Below are 21,406 nucleotides of genomic sequence, written 5' to 3'. Positions count from 1 at the left end.
TATCCAGAGCGGACTTGGTGGTGCCTATTTTGCCAAGTGATAATGAATAGCAGAGGAAGCGGCTCTCTTGTATTTGGTTTTGTTTGATAAATACCATAGAGTGCTGCAGGGATGGTATATTTTTGTAGGCCAAAACCCAGAAACAAGTTAGCATTTTAGCACTTCCGGTTCCAAAACCAATGTTTTTTTTTTGTTTGTTTGTTTTTTTGAATGGGTATTTAGTTAAAAGACTGAAATAAGGTCTATAGTTAACACAAGCTCAATATATTTCACATTTTATTCTATGAAATACATCAGTTAAAACCTTTTACTGGTCTTGAAATAGGCAGTTGTTAACAAGCATCTAAATGGGACGTTGTCAGGGACACATTAGAAAGAATAGACAAAATTTAGCATGATAACCAATTAGCATGCTAAGCTATTTAACAAAGGACAACAAACACAGCAACAGTCAATTTGAAAAAGGTAACAGTAGCAAATATCAAAAAACTGTTCAGTCATTTCTGTGCAGCTCAGTACAAAGATAATCTGAGCCGATTTTGGACAAAATTCCATAAGAGTTGTCGGAAACTTTGTGATATTGAATCCATGCGATAGTGGTATAGTTCGTTTATTGATATGTTTTACTTGTGGTGATTCTATTTAGGCTTCAAAATTCATAAAAGTTGTGTTCATTTGAAAAGATTATCAAGTACCGGCTTTTCTATAAGCGCCACAGACAGTGATTTTACATGCCTATCTGAATTTTACACATTTTATTCATTTAACTTTTTGTCACATTGGTCTGAACAGACAATTTGAATGCAAAAATCGGACCGCATTCGTGTTGGTGTGAATCAGCCTTCACTCTTCAGCTACACAATTCATTCATTGTTACAGGTACAGCAGATTTTTTTCATCTTTACCTTAAATCTTGATCTAAATAAAACACAAATAAACTTGTTCTGCAATGTTTAAAACAGGCTTTCATTAAACACTAGATAGCATAGCACTCATTATTATTAGCCATAATATATCTTTAGCCTCAGCCTCAGGTGGCAATACACAAAATTTGAAAGAACGTTCTCAATCTGATAAACTAACACAACATTTTTTTTTTTTCAGATCACCTGGCAAAGTTGATACAATGAGTAAACACTAGATTCGCTAAAGATTGCTGGGGTAAAATACATCAAATCTTTGAAATATCCTCAGCTTTGTTTGTGGCACTTAGTATTATGTTAAATAGATCAACACTGTATATTCATCTTTGTTCAATCATAACTCAGAATTACAGATCACAACATCTAAACATATTTTCCCTTTTTGTTTTATGTACAACCTTTCACTGAGAACACCAATATTTGAAATAATTTCTTTCCATACAAGCCTATTATTGAGCTATCGACCCCTAAAGCGCACACACACAAAAAAAGAAACCTGCAATTGGTTGCTATTCCATGCCAGTCTCTTGGAACATGGAACTACTGCTTACTGCTAACTCAAAGTGTTGCGTCTCAGCCATTAGGCCTTTCCCATTGTGATTAAACATAAGGAGCAAGACTGCTTTTTCCTGAAGCTTTATTGTTCTGCTCAATATCACCTTTCAAGTTCTGAGGCCAATGAGTACTGTTGTCCATGGACTGCTGAAAATATATGAGCAAAAACAACATTACACTTGTATGATGAAACAGAAAATAATCTGTGAATTCATCACAAAGCTAGTATTTTCATGTTCAGCTAACCAAAAAAAAACAAAAAAACAAAAAAACACCACTTTACAATATACTTTGAAGGAAAAAAGAAGAAAAAAGGCAGGTTGCTGTAAGTTCACATCTGCATTCTAAAGTGAGGGCTGATAAGGAGACAAGACTGAGATATAATACAAAGGGGGAGCTGAGAAAAGCTGCGTGGCTTTGGTGGGCAGTTACAATCCCTTTTATCCAACATCACCCACAGTTTCTGGGTTACACAAGTACATGAACGATCTCAGTGTGTCTAAAGTATTTCACACAACGTGGCATGCTCATCGGCTGCCACCAACATAACTCTATTGCTTCACACAATAAGCGACAAAGACATCAAACTTGGGAAAAATAAAAAATATATATGAATTTATATATATTTACCTCTATATATTCTATATTCTCTGAAACAGCAGGATTAAAAAGCTTTTGACAACCAATCAAATGATAACCTGCAAAATGAAGCAGAGTCAAGTCCGAGGTTCTACCTACAGGTCAGTCAGCGCTCATGAGGAGGGAAGGGAAGGTGCAAAAAGCCAACAAGCTTTAATCCTTTCCACGCAGGTTATGTAGTAATGAAGCAATTCTTTAAAACATGTTCCACACACATTCATCAGTCAAATATATCCTCAATTAAACCCAGTGATGATCCATAACCCCATACCAGGGGCTGCAGTGGTCTCACGTAGCCAAGTTTATCAATTGTATCCTGGACTTAGGGCATCTGGCATTAGCAAACCTCACTCGAATTTGCAGCCGACTGGAAAAGGCACCACAGCACGTACATGGGTCCATCCCGCAAAACATCCTTGGTTTCAAAATTAACACCCACAGCCACCACAAAAAAAGTGAGAAAAAGTTTTTTATTGTATGATGTGTATTTTGTTATTTTTGTTTTTTTTTTTTAAAACTGGAACTCCATTCTTTCCCTCATGTATTAGAAAAAAAGTGTTTGTAATGCTTTTGGTTGTACTGTGTTTCCGTTGTGTTGTGACTCTTGAAAGACTGTCCGTTGAATCTCTTGGTTTCACTGGAACAAAAGAAACTGATGTCTTGTGTAGAAAAGGGGCTCTTCCCTCAGGTGGGACGACTACCACGGGTCCTCAAGGTCAGCGCCGCTCTGCAGAGAAACCACACGGAAAAAAACATCAGTTGGCAAAGGCATCAAATCAGCATTACCAGAATCAACCAAATATACCTGCAATCTTCGGTTATGAAAACATTTACTAAAAGTAATGAGAAAGGCTACATCATAATATTGAATCTAATACAGGAAGTTAGAATGTAACCATCAAATGTAACAGTGATTGGGATAGTTAAATAAAATACAATTATACAATTAAATGAAAAATACATCGTAGAGCAAAGAGGACACAGAAAACGCGGCGACAGACAGAGCAGGTTACTTTTGGTATGAAACAAAGTCTCAGCTTTCAAATCGTCATTATTTAAGAAATTCAAATACATTTTTTTGGGCTATTTAATGTGTCGTGAGTCTCGTGACAGATCGCTGTAGCACCTCAGTTCAAGCGGCACAGGAACAAATCATGTCATCCTACTAGTTACAGCACAAAATAAACATGAACACCAGAAGGTATGCCGTTTTAACCGCGGAAAGACGTCAATACACACAATTTTTCAAACTCAAGTCTACTAACTTCTGTCTTGTTTGTTTGTCGGACAAAATATTGGATTCTGTTTTATGATTGGTAAGATTGCCTGTCAATCAAACTCCTGGCGAAGGGCGACTTGGCCCTGGTCTCCCATATTCCACTACAAACTTTACTGTCAATACTGAACCTTGAAACTAGAATTGCCAAGTTCTTGTTTCCTTGTCTAATATTTAATTTGTATGAGTGGGAAACCTGTGATCTAATCATTTCTACACTGCAAGATCAAAGAATTAACTGTGTTGTACAAGGCACAGACATGAGGCAAAAAATAAATTACTGGGATAATCAGATTTTATTTTGATGTTTCTTCCTCTACTGTGATATTTTCAGCTCTTCTCAGAAGCCAAAGATACACATCTGCATCACAGAGAAAAGGATGCATGTGCAAAGCATCAACGTGAAAGACTGTGGAAAAATTGATCCAGACCCTTGTATAATGGCCGATTAGAGATTAGTGAATGATATTTCTGTTCTCTTAAATTATTACTTTTCAAGAACACATCTAGGTAAGCCATTTCATGCCACAGATCATACATGTGCAGGACTTGAAATGAAATCCAAGTTAAACAAGTCATCTGCATTCATTGACAGGAACACTTTTGCTTTGGTAATGTAAAACACTAAGTGGATTATCTACAGGGCTTGAATATTTAACAGGTAAAGTGCAATATCGTACTACTTTGAGAGTTTGGTCACACTGCAAACTGCATACAACTAACACAGATATCAGCAAACCAGCAATAAAATAAATGGAAAATTCCCACCTCAACCATCAATGCATTCATAAAATCAGTGGGGTGGAGTGAGGTTCTGTCACAATTTTCAAACAAACTCTTCTGCAGAAAGTTGCTCTTTCTGCAGAAATCATTAGTATCAATTAGTAATCAACTTACCAAATGAAACAGGTGGGCTGCATTAATCAAAGGGTGAACATATACATCATTAGTTCTGTTAATGTGTATTACCTCTTAATGTGCCTCAAACTAGGTGTGCTCTGGATATGAATACTTTATGTTTGTGTGTGTAAACTACATCCATTTGATCAAGAATATGATTGCTAAATGTTCATCTGGCTGTGAAAAACATTATTACTGAGAAACACAAGGAACTAGACTACTCCTCACAACAAGCTAACAAAACATCTCTAGCTGATGAGGCCTAGGGATGTCAAAAGTACCAAATTGATACTAAAATTTAAAACCTATGTAAATGCTGTCTAATAGTACTGCTGATTTCTATTATAATAAAATTAATCAAAACAGTACTGACAGGAACATTGTTTTGTTAATAATCAGCTTTATTAATGTTAACTTGAATAATTACTTGAAAAATACTTTTGAACTGTACTTGAAAACAAAAGTTTGGGGTTGGTAAGATATTTTGGTAACACTTAATTTCAACATTTACTAATACATTATTAAAATCTTGTTAACATTAGTTAATGCACTTTGAACTAACATGAACAAACAATAAACATCTATTTTCATTAACTAATGTTAACGAAGATTAGTAAATACAGTAACAAATGTATTGCTCATGGTTAGTTCATGTTAGTTAATACATGAACTAACGTTTAACTAATGAACCAAACTGTAAAGTGTTACCGATATTTTTAATGTTTTTGCAAAAGTCACTGATGCTCAAGGCTTAAACTATTTGATGAAAAATATAGAAAAAAAAATATTCTGAAATATTATTACAATTTAAAATAGTTTATTTTAAAAATTACTCCTGTCAAGGAAAGCTGAATTTTCAGCAGCCTTTATTTCAGTCTAAAATTCATTCTAAAATTCTGATTTGATCCTAAAGAACATTTCTGATTATTATCAATGTTGAAAACAGTTCCACTTAACTTTCTTTTTTTGGGGGGGGAAACTGGGACATTTTTTCTGGACTCTTTGGTGAACAGCAAGTTCAAAAGAATAGCATTTATTTTAAACAAATTATTTGTAACATTATAAAATGTCTTTACTGTCACACTTTAAAAAAAAAAAAAAAAAAAACTTTTGAATGGTAATTGTGTTCAATAGATTAGTTGTTTCTGTGGTATCGAAAATCTATCAAGAATCCTGAAATCTGACAGGCATTGTTATCAACTACTAAAATTTTGGTATCATGACAACCCTAATGAGAGTCCAAGAGCATAGAGAACTCCATCCATCCATCTATCGCTCTCTCTCTCTCTCTCTCTCTCTCTCTCTCTCACACACACACACACACCATGTATTTTGGATGTCCAGTAGGAGAAACACACTTGGATCAAAACACCAATAGTGTCCAGACCAATACTTGAGAATGTGTCACACTAAATACATACTAAAACACATTCTCCTGGAGGTGTTTGCCTCACACACACACAAACAACAAGACAGATATACAACTGCAGGCTTTACAACATGCAATTTCCAGTGCAGCTTCGCCAGATGACACGTTAGTGTAGTGACATCATCATCATCATCATGAGACATGGCTGAAGAGTTCATAATGGCATATTAGCAAACCTATTTATAAGCTATTAAAATAACATACTTATTAGGTTACTAATCATGTCTGATTCATCATGCTTACAAGCTTATAATTCTCAGTTCATCTCCTTGATGGGATGTAAGGAGTGTTTGTGATATGGTGATCTCAACCGCTGTGCTTTGGGCCAGAGGATCATTTGAATGAGCTCATTACAGCTGTGAATTGAGCAGGATGTTTTACACTCTGCAGTAAATAAATTGCGAACAGGCGAGTGGGAAGGAGAGAGCAAATACTCTGAGGAGAGTTAGTAACACTGAGTGAACTTTTGGTTGAAGGTTGTTAAGACCAGGTAAAAATGGGTCCAGTGAGGGAGGTGCAGAACAAGGCAACGTCTCATGATGAGATGAATCCAAAGGTCAAGGGGGAAGGTAACATTTCTACTCGTCTACCTTTTTAATGGTAAGACCAGGGGCTAAATGTACAGCTGTGAACACACCGGGAGGTTCTAGACCTTTAAAAAGCCAGACTCTATTCATACTCACACCATCCTCTTCTCTTTGGGGGTTCAACCGGTTATACACCGCTTCAATAACACTGTGCCTGCAAAAAAATAAAAATAAAAAGCAGACGACGTATTAGAAAAATAAAATGCAAAAAAAATTTGGGTACAGACAGGGTATACAAGTTATAGAGCAAGAGTCAAGCTGTATTCTGGGTCAAGCCTACTTATTGATCCTGCAAATGTTGTGTTAGCACTCCAAATCCTTTAACATTAGGCACATAACTCTGTGTCCTGTAAACGTGTTTGTGCAGGTGTGAACCTCTGTGTGGTTTGTAACCGTGATATTTACTTACTTGCTGGCAAGGCCGCCCCCTGGTGGGAGATTAGGGATGCTTTCTTGGGACAGGGTGCTCATGACATGCACCAGCTCAGGCACACCTTCTTCCCCTGATTTCTCTATGAGCTCTGATTAAGAAACAGAAAGGATAAACCACAGGTTAAAGCTTGCTAAATATTTATTTGACTGTTCCAGTCAATGGAACACTACAATGAATATATAGGACTTCATGTACAATTTATTAGAACACCATCCAGTGTAAGGTTTGTGCCACAACTGCTCTAAACGAACAGTATTGGTGATTACCAAAATCTTTTTTTTTTTATGTTTCTGTAATGGTCAATACACACCAGTATGTGTAAGATCTTTAGTCACAGTAGTGTTTCGAATGCTAAAATATAATCATTGTTGGGATTTAATGGATTCAAAAATAGATCGCACAAAAGTTTAATCAAAAGCAAGTCTTTAGTAACAACTAGAAACTATTTGGAAGTCAATAACAACAGAGACTGTGGAAAAGTACATAAAATCAAAGCTGTTATCAAGGCCAATGGATGCCATACAAAACAAGAATAAAATATATAATTTTATGTGTGAATAAAGACTATTTAGTTGTTTCAGTTTGTTATTTGCCTAATAAATAAACAGAGAACGAAGTGTACAGAGAAATGAGCAATGCATTATGGATACTAGTGTAGAGCATTGGTGCTATCCATTTTTTGTTTTGATTTTTTGGAAAAAGAGAAATGAGAGAAGGACATAGAAAAAAAAGAAATAAGGAAAGAAACAACAGAGACACTGAGAGACAAGAGTGAGACTCTAGAAGGAAAGCCTGTGGCCCAGTTGGGCTGCTCTGGGCGGCTCTAGGCCTGTTGCCAGTTAGATGTTCAGCCAGCACATTCCTCACCAGAGCACGACTCCCTCAGGCCCTCTCAGCACCCAGCCAAACATTACAACAACGTTACCCCAACCTTTGCCCAAAACTCAAAGCCAAGAGTTTACATAACCTCCAAAACCCTACAAAACTAACAACCACGTGCAAGAATATGTCCAATGTCCAATACAGAAAGAAAGTCCAGTGGAAAAGAAAAAAGTAAAAAGAAATGGGGTCAGGCTATCAGAGATATTAAACTAGAAAAAGAGGAAGATGAAAGGGGGTGGAGACAGGATAGTATGTTCAAGATCACAAGTGAAAAAGTGTGGGGGAAGAGGACATTTCTCTTTAATAAAATGCATATATTCTGAAATGAATTAATCTGGACTGTTATACAGTGGCCTCAAATATTTGGAAACGCAAAATATCTCAAAGCAAGTGGCATCTGCAAACAAAAATGCTTGACCTTTCCTCAAAACTAACTCAGAGAAAAGCACCGACTGCTCTTGGCAAGACAACAACCTTCACTGTATATAATTTAGGAATTTCAATATAGAATTACCAATTTGATTCAGTTTCACAAGCTCTTGATTCAATTCAGATTTATTTGGCTATATTTTGGTACATTTTGCTCTTCTGTTATGCTATAAATTATAGAGGGCAGTGTTTCAAACATGTTTCATATTGATATCAGTGCTTCCCACAGGTTTGAAATGTAGCCGGGCGAAAAATCCTCCCATTACCCACGGCACAAAAATGGTCTACTACATGTGACAGACAAATAATGTGTGATTTTTAACAGTATTTTTATTTATTGAAATTAATTTTAATTACATAGCATATGACATTTAATTACATATTAATATTATGCATTATTATGCATTGTAAATTATGCAAAATTACAGCATTTAAATGGTTCACCTTTTCCTATGTTCTTGCTGTCATATAGTGTCTGTCTCAATGAATGGGACACAGATTTTACTAGTAAAATTTATAATATATGTGTCAAATAATGTTCTTAGTCTTTTCTTCCTGTGGAGAAGACTACAATAATTTATTATGAATTAAATGGAAATCAAATTAAATACAATTTATTGTGTAACCAAAATACCAATAATGCCCAAAAGAAAAAGAAAAAAACTTAGCGTGTGACTTTTAATTATAAACAAGCCAGAAATACACCGGGACTCTTATTTTGAAATGTCTGTACTATTGCAGGATGATCCTTCAGATTCTTACAATCGTCTAAAACATTTTATATAAAGGCCATGAAGTAGACTTTGTAATAATTCATCAACTTGAGTTCATTAGCAATGGCTTGGCATAAATCTGAGCTTTTCATTGATTGAGAATCACTTTGAAGCAGTCTGAAGCGCTGTTGTGCGAGCTTGTAGAACGAATGCAGCGCACGTGGGAATGTTAGCAGAAGTAAACAGTTCTGATGCACACATAACGAGCAGGTACGAAATGACTAGTTATTGGATCGCGGATGGTTTCATTATCGTGGATATAAAAGAGGATAAAAATAATAATAAAAGCAAAAATGTGTCTCCAAATATACTTGGGCGGCCATTATTATACGTGGGCGGCCCACCTAAGTAAAGTCTATGTGTGGGAAGCACTGGATATTGAGCTATTTGTTCGTGAATATGGCTCCACTGGTGGAAGACGTATGATGAGATGTATGAATGCTCTCAAACTGCAGTGGACAAAATAGGTATCGTGTTGAGGAACCAATGAGCTCTTCTGTTTCTCACCTTCCACACGTGATTCAAGGTACTTGTCCAACTCGGCATCTCTCTTTACCGCCTCCTCTGACACCTGGGGTGCATTTGGCAAACAGACTAATACAACACTCATATTATCTCGACTTCCCTGAAGGAGAAAGAAGAAAGAAGAAAAAAGAAAATAATCTCACTTGAGAATAAAACATTCATGCTACATAAGAAGCTGTCACACAAGTGAGAGAACTGTACCTTGTGTAGACAAGTATCCACGACCTCATTGCACACTCTCTCCAGGTCGTCCGTCACCTCCAGCCTCGATCGCACAAAGGCACAAAGCTCCTCGTTGCTCATCACATCCCAGATACCATCACATGCCAGCACCACAAATTCATCCTCCGCATCTGACCGAGCAATCTCGAATACTTCAGGCTCTGGAGACACAAGCTGCTCTGTGGGACCCTTGCCCTCTACACACTTGTAGTCATAGTCACCCAGTGCTCGGGATACAGCCAGCGATCCGTTAACCCTCTGGATCATCACAGAGCCACCTGCATTCTGTATACGCTCCTTCTCCCGTGGGTCGCAGGGCTTATGGTCCAGCGTGGAGAAGCAGACGTGCGCGTTGCGGCAAAGAAGGGCACGAGAGTCCCCGCAATTAATGAAGTAAAGATGTTCCGGAGAGAGTAGCACAGCCACCGCTGTGGAGCCGCTGCGATCCATGCCGTTCCGCAGGTCTGTGAAACTGCGCATGTGCTCGTCGATCCTCAAGAAGCCAGCACGGATACCCCTCTTGACCGCGTCTATGGCTGGAGTCTCAGGAGCCGGAGCGCCGGCCTTCCGCAGTTCATCTGCCGACCCCGCGGCGACGATATGTTCCAACAGGTGTTTAGAGCAGTAGTTAGCAACACGTGAACCAGCATGACCGTCGTAGACTGCAAAGAAGGACCAGTCGTCCAGACCGTGCGGCAGACCTACAGCTGCGGTGTGCGCATCCTCCATCTCCACCCTCCATCCCTGCATGCTGCTGAGGCCAAAACGCAGGCCGTTCCCCTCTCCATGAGCATTATGCTTCTCAGTTTTGGGCTTATCCAGGAACGCCCCCATGGCTCAGGCCACAGTCTGCAGAGACAGAGAAACATCCATTGAGTAGGTAGACAGCAAACACTGAAGACAGTATGAAAAAGACATGGGAAGCGCAGGACAAAAGAAACATATGATATCTACAGCTTAAATGCATAAGCTAACATTAAGCATCCCCTCACACTGCATCAACACTGTAACGCCACACCAATAGAGCTGCTTCAGACATGAAGATTAAAATTAGAAGAGAAAAAACCCAGCACATACGGTCCAAAAACACCCACTGCTGATTGAACACAAATGTGGAAGGTTTAGTCTTAGTGCTCAATAGACGGATTTCTATTAACAACAAACTTTGAGTGAAATAAACATGTAGAGATTCTTGGCCCTGAAGCCACAGAGTGGGCGTAGCTTCTGAAAATCAACAAACTGCAGCCCAGATAATCCAATTGCCTATGCAGGGCTGCTTTACTGCTATAGCAGTGTAACCTGAACTGCTATTCAAGTGTTAGCCACCGAAAAATACATATTACACGGCTCTGTAAGAGCAGTGCTGCTTCACTCAAATATTTTTGTATAGAGTTAAACTGTATATTTGACCCATTTTACACACTGTACAATATTTCTTGTGCATTTATTTGCTCCGTAGAAGTGTAGTAAGGTGGATAATGTAGTCATCTCATCTGGACATTATTGCAAAATGGTAAAAAGTAAACCCCACAGCTTCACATTAGCTTCCTGACCACCCGATGAGGGTTTATTTTTTGATAATGACCGGCTGACTGTACATTATGCCTTACACATTTTTAGCTGACTGAACTGTATGTGATGAGAGAGAAAGACTGGGAGCCACAAAATAACCCTGACAAATAGTCAACAACATTCCATTGTTTTGTCTGCACTGACTGCACATAAACATGCATATACAGTAAAAAGTTGATCAAATTCAAAGTATCACGTTATTGAATTACATTACAAAAATAGGTTTAAAAGACAAAAGATTGTTTTAAACTGAAAAGTGAAAATAATATCTAGGGGGAAAAAACAAAGAATCAGAACATTTCAAACAATATTTAAAGGGGTTATGTATAGAATTCAGAAACCCTTGTTATTAGCGACACTGGCGGCCATTAAGTGAATTGCAGCCAGGAACTTAAGGAACTTATACTTCAAACGAAGTTCTTTTTCGTTCTTCGTTTAGGGGTAAAATGAGGTTCGAAATGCGTGACCAGCGATATACTGTAATCAAACATCTGACGCCGCCCACACTGCTGTGATCGACTTTTAGATGAATATGTAAATGTATGCCGTGCACTTTCTTCTCAGTAACAAAATAAACACAACAAACATGAAAAAACACCAAGCATTTATTATAGAAAATGTAAGAAAAGCGTCCGATCATAATAACATTAGCATGTTAGCACAAGCTCTGCAAATTAGCACTCCAGTCACGTCACGTCTTCATAAAGCACTTTATTCAATAGATTGTTTAAAATCAAGCAGCTTTACAGTATCAAAAACATGAAAAAGTGTTAGTGCCTACATTTTTTACAAGCACAACTTCATTTTGTACTATAAAGCAGCTATCCAGTGTGTTCATTTGTGCGTCCCAATTCGCGTACTTGTGCACTATTCTATGACGTTTTTAAGTACAAATAGTGCAGTAGTGCGTTCACACTGAAAATTCCAAAAAGAAAAAGTGCACTTTAAATACCCGGATGATGCACTAAATTAACGGGAAAAAAAACGAAGTGTGGAATGTTGGACACTTCATGCACTTAACTGTCACAGCTTTCATTACATAATGGAGGAGAAGGGAGGATCAGACTCCGTTGTTAAATGACAAAATAACCTTATACAATTCACGCACTACATGGATGAGTGCATAGTGCACAAGTACATAGTGTATAAGTGCATAGTAGGGATGTGTCACGATTTTCGAATATTCGATTAGTCGATTATAGAATATCGAATAGGTTGTGCGATTGTCGTCTTAAAAAAATCCTCATGTTTCCAATGGTGACACGTTCATGTAACCAGAGGGAGGCGCGCGCGCTGCCAATAACGCACCTAAAAAGCTGTTAACAGCAGAACATAGACAAGCGTGGCATATAACTGAGACGTTAAAATCAGTGTTCACACGACACACGTGCCGTCATTCAGGCTGCTCACAATGATATAACGAGTTTGGGCAGACTAAAATCAATATGGCTTGAGGTAAGCTTGCTGCGATAGTCGGTGTTGCCGGTGTTCAGGAACATCATCGTCATCATAACTTGTCACCGCTCCCGAATTGGCGCTAATTTGAAAGTGAAAGTAAAATCCCCTCAGTCATTCATGGTGCGTGTCCACAAAAAGGAGCCAGACTGGACAAAAGCGAGGCGAACGCCACGAGCGAGCGACACTGATAGTCCACACTGGCGGAGAGCGAGCGTTTTCAGTTTATTCCTCCGGAAGCTCAACGTAGGAATTAATTGAAAGCGCTCGCTCTGCTTCGCACTGTTATGAATGGCCATGCAGATTTTACTTTCACTTATATTAACGAACATATTAATATGTTTTAGCACATTACAATCATTATATGGCTTGAGTTAAGACAGCATATTCTCCAATGAATTAAACAGTTTATCAATATCATACAGATTGAAAGCGTGAATGGTCTCTCTCCCACTGTTTGTGTGTTGATGCGTGGGTGCGGGGGAGGGGTGCGATTTTCGAATATTATTTTTGCTTGAAATGCCCATCCCTAGTGCATAGTGTATAGTGCGTCATTTGGGATGCAACTCATGTTTTCACCCACGGAACTCTTACCTCGACGAACTCAAACACATGAGTCAAAGACGCGTCCCACGCGAGTGAAGGCGGAGCCTCAGCGCACACCTCCTGTTACGTTATCACTGGTGGTAGTATGAAGGTGTTTTGCAGCTGGAGCGAACTTTTCCTGAAAGTTCGCTTTGGCAAGCCATTTCAAACTTCCAAAAAGAACACAAAACGAACTTCATTTTGGCCTGATTTTGTTCGAAATGTATTTGTATAGAGGGGCCTTCACTGCTGATGCTCACACTTGTCCACAAGTAAAGTACAAGAGACTGAACGTGATTTAAGTTCTTTAAAAAAGTTGGAAACAGCTTTGCTTGTTATACTTTTAACAAACATCCAGACTAGGGCTGTTGAAGGAATTTCCCTTGCAGTGATATTTCTCAAGATCGCCATATTACTATTTTTCTATATAAATAAACATGTTAGGCTATTATATTTATAACAGCTAGTTCTAAATTCTCAAATCTGATTGGACAAGAGGCTTTACAAAAGTGCTGATATTTCAGAAGTATCAGCACTAGCGCATGTTTCTGCACACACTAGACAGGCTGTAAGTCAGTGCAGTTGCATTGTTAAGCCAGTAGATGGTGGCAAGGGACTGTCTTTATGAGCAAGTCATTAAACAGTTTATAATACGTCGACGCCGATAGCCTAGTGGTTAGTGTGCCGACATATGGAGCAAATGCAATTGAACAAGGCTGAGACCAGTCATGGGAAATCCCCTTAAATGTTGAAAGGATACTGCGACAAAGATATCCTTTTTTTATCTGACAACTGATGCCAAACAGAATTTTTCCCCTCACAAATATGACTTGAAAGACAGACGCAAGTAATCGCACATGCTCAGTTCCCCTGCCGCTGCCTGCGCTCTGTGGGTGTGTGAGTGCGAGTGTGTGTGGAGGAGCTGCCTGAACCATGCCTGCGTCTCAAGCCCCGTTCAGACTGCCAGAGTCACACGGTAAAGTTAAGAAAAGTTTAACTTTGTGCAAATGAGCAGCGAATTTCACAAGCTACAAACAACAGGAGTGAAGACTGGAAGTGGAGCTCGCACATCACCATCTTGAGTGGAGCCAAGACAGGACAGAGAAACACATTGATGGTTGTGTTTTTAATTTTATGATGCAGTGAGCAGTTGATTATTAGGGACAAGAATAAACGATTATCAAATTCAAATGAAGTTTTAGTCATTTTTGGCAGTACTACTGAGTTTAATTTGTTGATTGATCGATCACTAATCTGGTTAATGATTTAATACACTGAGCACTGCTGTAGTTTATATAACACTCTGCAACAGCATAATGCTACTTTTAATTTGTGACTGCATTTTCTAAAGCTATGGCTAGACGTGCAGTGCAGTCTACCAATAACATCAGAGCGACAACACTAGGAACACCCACAGGCGTCTTCACAGTACAGTCTCTAGCGACACAGGGACAGGACTTCAAAGAGCAGATGAGATGAAACAGGAAGCACGATAGGCTAAAATGTTTGTGAAATTTCATTTTTACATCATGCATAATAAGTCGATATAGTAATTATCGCTACAGGCCTAATTCAGATGCCGTCCACGCTAGGGCTGTACGATTAATCGTAATTGAATCGAAATCGCGATTTGGCTTTTATGCGATTATGACAATCGCAAAGGCTGCGATTTTTAATTATATAAATATCTACACAGCGTGTTAGTGAAGAGCTGCTCTGTGATCAGTAGTAAATGACGCTCCATCTGAGAGCACTGCATTAGAAAAAAAAAAAAGTCAAATATTTATATATATATATATATATATATATATATATATACTGTATATATAATATTTTACTTTTTTTTTCTAATGCAGTGCTCTCAGATGGAGCGTCATTTACTACTGATCACAGAGCAGCTCTTCACTAACACGCTGTGTAGATATTTATATAATTAAAAATCGCAGCCTTTGCGATTGTCATATATATATATATATATATGAACTTCTTTTCTAATAGAAGACAACATTTAATGTGTTTTTACTCCAAACGAACTGACGTACAGTTGACTGTTTGAAATAGCATTTTGACTAGCATTGGATTATATACTTTATCATTACGGAAATATCCCAAGAAGGTTTGAAGAAAACATATAAACCATATATTGTTGTAGTCGCCTGTTTATTTTATTCATGTTTAAATCAATCAAAGCGTTTCTACCTTATTTTTATTCAGTCACAACCATAGCATGATGCCCATTGGGGATTTCCTGGAATAGCGTTTGTTATATTGCATATGTTTGGAGTACTTGGAGTATCTGCTCAAGGGCGCCCTCCGGCGTCCAGTATGAAAAAGACATGTTTAGCGCCAAGTAAAGCTCACTCAATCCTATTCAGGGTAAAAATAGGAAAAATAATTCCTCTCTAAAGAACTTTGACGGAAACATATAATCAATATGTTTTTCTCTAACATACATAAGTGTACAGGGTTTTTTTTTTTTTTTTTCCACAGTGGATGCATAAGAGGCACGTAGTTCATATTAAATACATGTAGTCCATTTTTGATTTTGTATACTTTCTGACAAAAATAAAGAAATTATTGAGACAGATTTTTATCATAATAATATAATATTTGATAATAAATCATTAGACCTTTCTAATGATTTATAGACATACTGCTTGCATGTTAACATTCTTCTGTGATCGCCTTATTCGTTCATAACACCAGTAGTGTAACTGCCACTGAAGTGATTGTAGAGATTAAACTTCTCACCCAGCAGGAAAATACGATTTGCTCTCCTCAGATAAACTACCTCTTAAGACTCAAAAGTCAAGCTGTGACATGTAGCTGTCTGGACTATTTCTACTTTACAGATGAATCACACTAGACAGTGGGCATCCAAAATCTGATGTTTAAATCAAAATAGAATTCCCATCGTCTTTAGAGGAGATGAGGCAGCTAGTTACTTTGGTGAGTAACATCTATATGAGAGCTCAATCCAGAACCTATGTAGCCATGCAAAAACACACATACTAAAAAACTGGTCAGATTCAGTGAAATTGAGACAAACTCAAGGATCCATTTACAGGGTAGAGTGAAAGTGACCCTATTTACTCATGCCGTGGTGACCTCTGTATCACAGGTTTAATCCAACAGTGCTAGCAGTGTTCTGGAACTCAGAGCTCACAGTCAGCCAACGGTGAAAGGAGGTCAGCCACCCTGCCAGATCAGTCACACGACAGCTCTTTTTGTCCACAGGTTACAGCTTCAATTCTCAGCAAACATTACATGAGTACACAAATGTATAACAATTCCAAGTCCATTCGAAATGGGGACAAATAGTTTACTGTGAAAATTTGACTACTGCATAAGCTATTCAGGTCCAAACTAAATCAAACTAACATGCAAGTATTATTTTTCCAACAAGGCAAAGAATATTTTATAGTTAAAGCTTTAACAACATGTTGTCTAATGAATAAGAAGTATTTTCATTGATTTAAACCTCACAAGCTTTAACACGTAACAAAGTAACAGCTCTTGGTTTAATTTAAGTCTGGAATGACAAAGCAAGGGCTTGCAGTACATTCAGTACACAGAGTTCATTCAATGATTCGTAAGACTGATTCAAGCCAGTAATCCTTGACTTCATGAGTTTATTTCAAGAAGAGTTCATTTTTATAGAGTCCATTTTAATCAGACTACACTGGTGGCACTGCATGTTTGTATTTAAGTATTTTTATCATCTCATCATATTCAACTCACTTTCAATTTAATTTAATAAGCAAAAACTATATTTTGGTGTGGTAAAAAAGGGCATGAAACACTGCAGTATAAAATAAAATGTAAGTTCAGTTGCGGCCTTAATTACAATCAACTTGGCTAAGTCATTTCAACTTAAATTATATTAAACTGACTTAAATTATTTGAATCTTGTATAACTTATAAAAAAAGATGAAAATTGCTCAACTTATACTGATGAGTTAATGTAAAAACATATGTTGTCATGACTTATTGATCAAAATATTTTACAGAGTGACTGTATAATGGTAAACAGGCTGCCCCTGTGAACATACAGATTACAACTTTCAGAGCAGATGTAAGCTGCTTTGGCCCCAGTAAGAACATTACAAACATACAAGAATAGATTCTGTTGTGGAGTACAGCTCTCAATTAATAATTAGAGAAAGACGCGTTTTTTTTTTTTGTTTGTTTGTTTTTAAAGACTGCAATGTTAATGTGTCACAATGCAAAACATCAGGATAAACTGATTAACAATGAATACATAATTTAAATGTATGGGTCAATGACATGATGGGTCATTTTTTTGTCCAAAAAAATAAAAAATAAAAAAAACAAAGATATGACATCCAAAGTATTTAAGGTAGCACAACTAGATCTCTTTTATTGAATCCAAAAGGTTTTAATTATATTTTGCAACATATGAAAGGTATTTTAAAGATTTGAAGTGTCAAAAGGTAAGTCGGATTAACCATCCAAAGGCCAATACAGCCATTTCATTTGTGATTAAAATATCTTAATGTAATAAATGTATTTATTTTTTTTATTCTGGTATTATTTTATAACATCATATAACATCAACATAGTGCAAAATGGTATTAAAATTACGTGTAGAAGTCATTGCTTTGTTATGAGAAAATGAATTTCATTGATGTCATTCGGAGTAACCAATATAAAAGGGACCATTTTGGATCAAGTCATCCGGTCAATATCATGTGACAGGATGTGACATCATTCAGACACCTGCGAAGGACCACATGGTCATGAAGCAAAGTAACTAACTCTCTTTTAACTATATTTAACTATTTTTTTACAAAAACAGTGTTAAATGATTATAAAAACCACATAATTTCATTGTTAAGACTCAATAAAAATTAAATTATAATTAAATTATATCTCCATCGTTTTTTTACACTTTTAAAAACCTTATTCTTCAATGACCCTTATAATTAATATGTGAGAGAATATCAGATAAATTCAAAGATTTTTTTGCCCTAGATTAAGTTTCCTAGATTAAAAATGTATATTTACAAATAAGAAAACTGGTGAATTGTAAATTAAAAATCAATTCACTGTCATCCCAGTCGCAATATAAAACGTGTAGACGTTGGTAAAATCTCCATTTATCAGGACAGTAAAGACTGCAAAAGTCCTACAGCTGCCAAAGGAGAATCGAGCTAACTAACCACAGAAACATTTCAAGCAATTAGGCACGCAAATGATTTTCCCACAGTTTCCTCAAAATATTTTGGTGGAACCGTTCATCCAACTGCTGCTGTTGGTGATTCCAGGAAATCATTCAGTGAAAGTGTGTTCATGTGTACAAAAAATAAAGATTTCACATTTAAGGGGTTTATGTGCTAATTTGTGGTCTCACTGGGAACATGTTGATGAATTCTTCTACTCACCATTATTTCACAGTGTTGCGAAATGTAATTCTGGATCCAGTTAAGAGGATTATCACATGATCAAAGTGTAAAAGGGTCTAGATGACAAACATAGGGGATACTGGTTTGTACCAAAGAGACCCCGCTATTGCTCAGCAAGCTGCAAGTATGCAATGATGTCACATAACAGCATGTCTGAGCTGGCCACACCTCACGCCTACAACACTATAAATAAACTCAGATAGGATTGCATACAAACCCCCATCCTTTTACCCAGATCCTTCAGCTAAGGCTCAACCTCTCAAGTTTTCATCAATGGGAAGCCGAAGCTAGGACCATCTTCACCATGAGAGCGCACATGTATCTCTAATATGGTCATTCAACCCAAAATTAAGGGAAATAAATAAGCCGCTTTCTTGCACTCTCAAATTAATGGAAGTCTTAAACCTGAATTGTTCTACAAGTGTGCTTGCTTAACTGGTTACCCACTAAAAAAAGTGACCGTAAATGTGGAACCCCTGAGAAATCTTGATCATTACATTTGGCATTAAATGATAAGTCTAAGAAACAAGAGTGTAAAATTTATGCATAAAATGTTGTTTTTTTTTCTGTATGTACAGTACATGTACCTTGAAATGTGCTCTAAGGATCAGTTTTTGTTCCAAAAAACTACAACCTTCCTGAGCTGAGATATTGAGGTTTTCGCACAGCCCTGTATAACCAAAATTAGTTGTGGGCCATGATGACAAAGACATTTGCTGTGGTTAAAACAAGTAAAATAAAAATAAACTGGTGGTTTTGCAATACCAATTCACAGAGGTAATCACTCAAAAAAACAAAAATAGTCAAACAATCTCCTTTGGACCACTTGAGATGGATTAACCCATAAAATATTACATAAGAGTAATTTAAAAAATAAATAAAGAAGCCCACTTTCTTATGCACTTGTATAAATGATAGTGTTTAATTGAAAACATCTTCCAGCACCTGTGCCTTGACTCCACATTAGCCATGCTTTGATCATGTGCTCTGTTTAGCATCACAGTAAACTAAAAGAGCCCAGATGATAATAACTCATTGCCTATGAATGTGTGCGGATCCAGAGGGCACATTGTGCCAAAACACTAAAACAAACAAATAAAACGCATCCTGTAGAGACAGGAAGTGGGCTAGACCTTTGAAGAGTATTTCAATGTTGGGACCCAACAAAAGGAAAAACAACCTGGTCCTCATCGACTCTCTATTTCAGACCACCTGTGCCCAACAGTGACTTTCATCCATCACCCACGTCCCCTTCATCATTATGAATCATATCATCTTCATTACAGACTGGAAAAAGGCATTGTGGCCAATGATTAAAAAAAAAAAAAAAAGCTAGCACTGACCAGGCAGTTCAGGCTGTCACCCAGAATACATTTTCATAACCGCCTCTTATCAAGCAGGAACGAATCTAAAGCAGTCCTAGCCAGCCAGACTCTAGGAATTCTATTAATATCCCACATTACCAGCTCCGTTCGCTAACATGGTGAGTCAGTTTATGACCATAAAAAGATCCTTACCTGACCTAACGTTGGCCTGCATTCAAGAGTTACACGTCCAGATGACAGGTTGCTCATTCAAGATTTCCACATTCCAATAAAGTGAAGAGAACAGTTCAACACACTCCTGAGATCTATGGCACTGCAATGATGTAACCATTGGACCACTGTCATATGTTCCGTTTCCATGCCAACAGTGCCTGGAGTGGCAGCTAAGAGTGGTTTCTATGGTAACAGAGAGCTTCAACAAGGCACTTCAGTGCATCTTTCCTGTGACCAGTCCCTTGGAATTGCAAGTGCAGTGAGATAGCCGACAAACAAAACTAGCATTGAATTTTATTAATTGAACGGAAACTAGGAACAGCTGGCAAAGTGCAGTGTTTGGAAATGAACAAAGTTGTGAGACAATTACAATAACGTGGGAACATATCCATTGCTAGGCTTCACGCACACCATGTGCTCCTTGCATGTGAAACTTTAAAGGCCAGTGTATCAAATGTCACAGCCCCTAAACGGGCAGTGAGTTGTAAACTGCTGCACTGGCCTTGTGTTGCCTTGTTTATAGAGCCCTAAGCACAAACAAACTTATTACATCAATACAAGAGCAGCTGCATCATTACAGTTGATTCACAAACAAGCAGAGGTGTATTCTGAGATGTATTTTAAGACTCTAACAAGACAAGTGCCTGCAACCAATGACAAAATGACGATCCTTTGACTCAGCGTTTTTTTGGCTTTTGAAATGGACTGAATTGGCTTTTATTTATTTATTTTTTTTTTTTTTACAAATAACATTTGGACCAAGGTCCCCATTTTAAAAACACTGTCAAAACTTTTAAGGCTTTAAAGGCTTCCAAAACTATCAGGCTAAAGGGCAGTTCACACCAAGGATGATAACTATAAAAATAATTATAACTATAAAGTTTTAAAGGGGTCATGATATGGATATTTTTATTATTTTAAATGTTCCTTGAGGGCAGCTCTTGTAAGGATTGTCAGTAAACAGCCAATGTTATGAATGTCTAACATCATTGCATAGGAAACAGTATCAACGCCCACTTGCTATTACACACGAGTCGTTTTGAACACGAATGTGTTTTGAAAATTTTATCCATATAAAACCGTCATTCATCATCTGTCAACAAAAGTTTCTTTGGAACTCTGTATTACTCTGTGCCTCGTTTACAAAATAATAGGCAGTCAGATTCTCAGAGCAAGAATAATCCTCCAACGCAAACCCATTAAAAATAAACCATACACTTGTTCCTGATGCTGGTATCCTTCTGAAGTCTCTGTAGA

At 37.4% G+C, this 21,406-nt stretch overlaps 1 protein-coding gene across 1 annotated transcript in view; it reads right to left on the bottom strand.

Annotated features, from left to right (window-relative positions):
- Nucleotides 1–2,570: 2,570 nt before the first annotated feature.
- ppm1ba (protein phosphatase, Mg2+/Mn2+ dependent, 1Ba) overlaps nucleotides 2,571–21,406 on the bottom strand; it is a 27,460-nt gene continuing 8,624 nt past the window's right edge. The window contains exons 2-6 of the mRNA XM_067386091.1: nucleotides 9,553–10,422; nucleotides 9,334–9,451; nucleotides 6,719–6,830; nucleotides 6,406–6,463; nucleotides 2,571–2,844 (exon numbers count right to left, since the gene is read on the bottom strand). Coding sequence (XP_067242192.1) covers nucleotides 2,815–2,844; nucleotides 6,406–6,463; nucleotides 6,719–6,830; nucleotides 9,334–9,451; nucleotides 9,553–10,407 — 1,173 coding nt within the window. The 5' untranslated portion in view covers nucleotides 10,408–10,422 and the 3' untranslated portion in view covers nucleotides 2,571–2,814. The remainder of the gene's footprint in view (nucleotides 2,845–6,405; nucleotides 6,464–6,718; nucleotides 6,831–9,333; nucleotides 9,452–9,552; nucleotides 10,423–21,406) is intronic.

This window comes from Chanodichthys erythropterus, chromosome 5 (genome assembly GCF_024489055.1).
Source record: "Chanodichthys erythropterus isolate Z2021 chromosome 5, ASM2448905v1, whole genome shotgun sequence".
Taxonomy (NCBI): domain Eukaryota; kingdom Metazoa; phylum Chordata; class Actinopteri; order Cypriniformes; family Xenocyprididae; genus Chanodichthys; species Chanodichthys erythropterus.
This window is presented reverse-complemented; position numbering and strand designations above follow the sequence as displayed.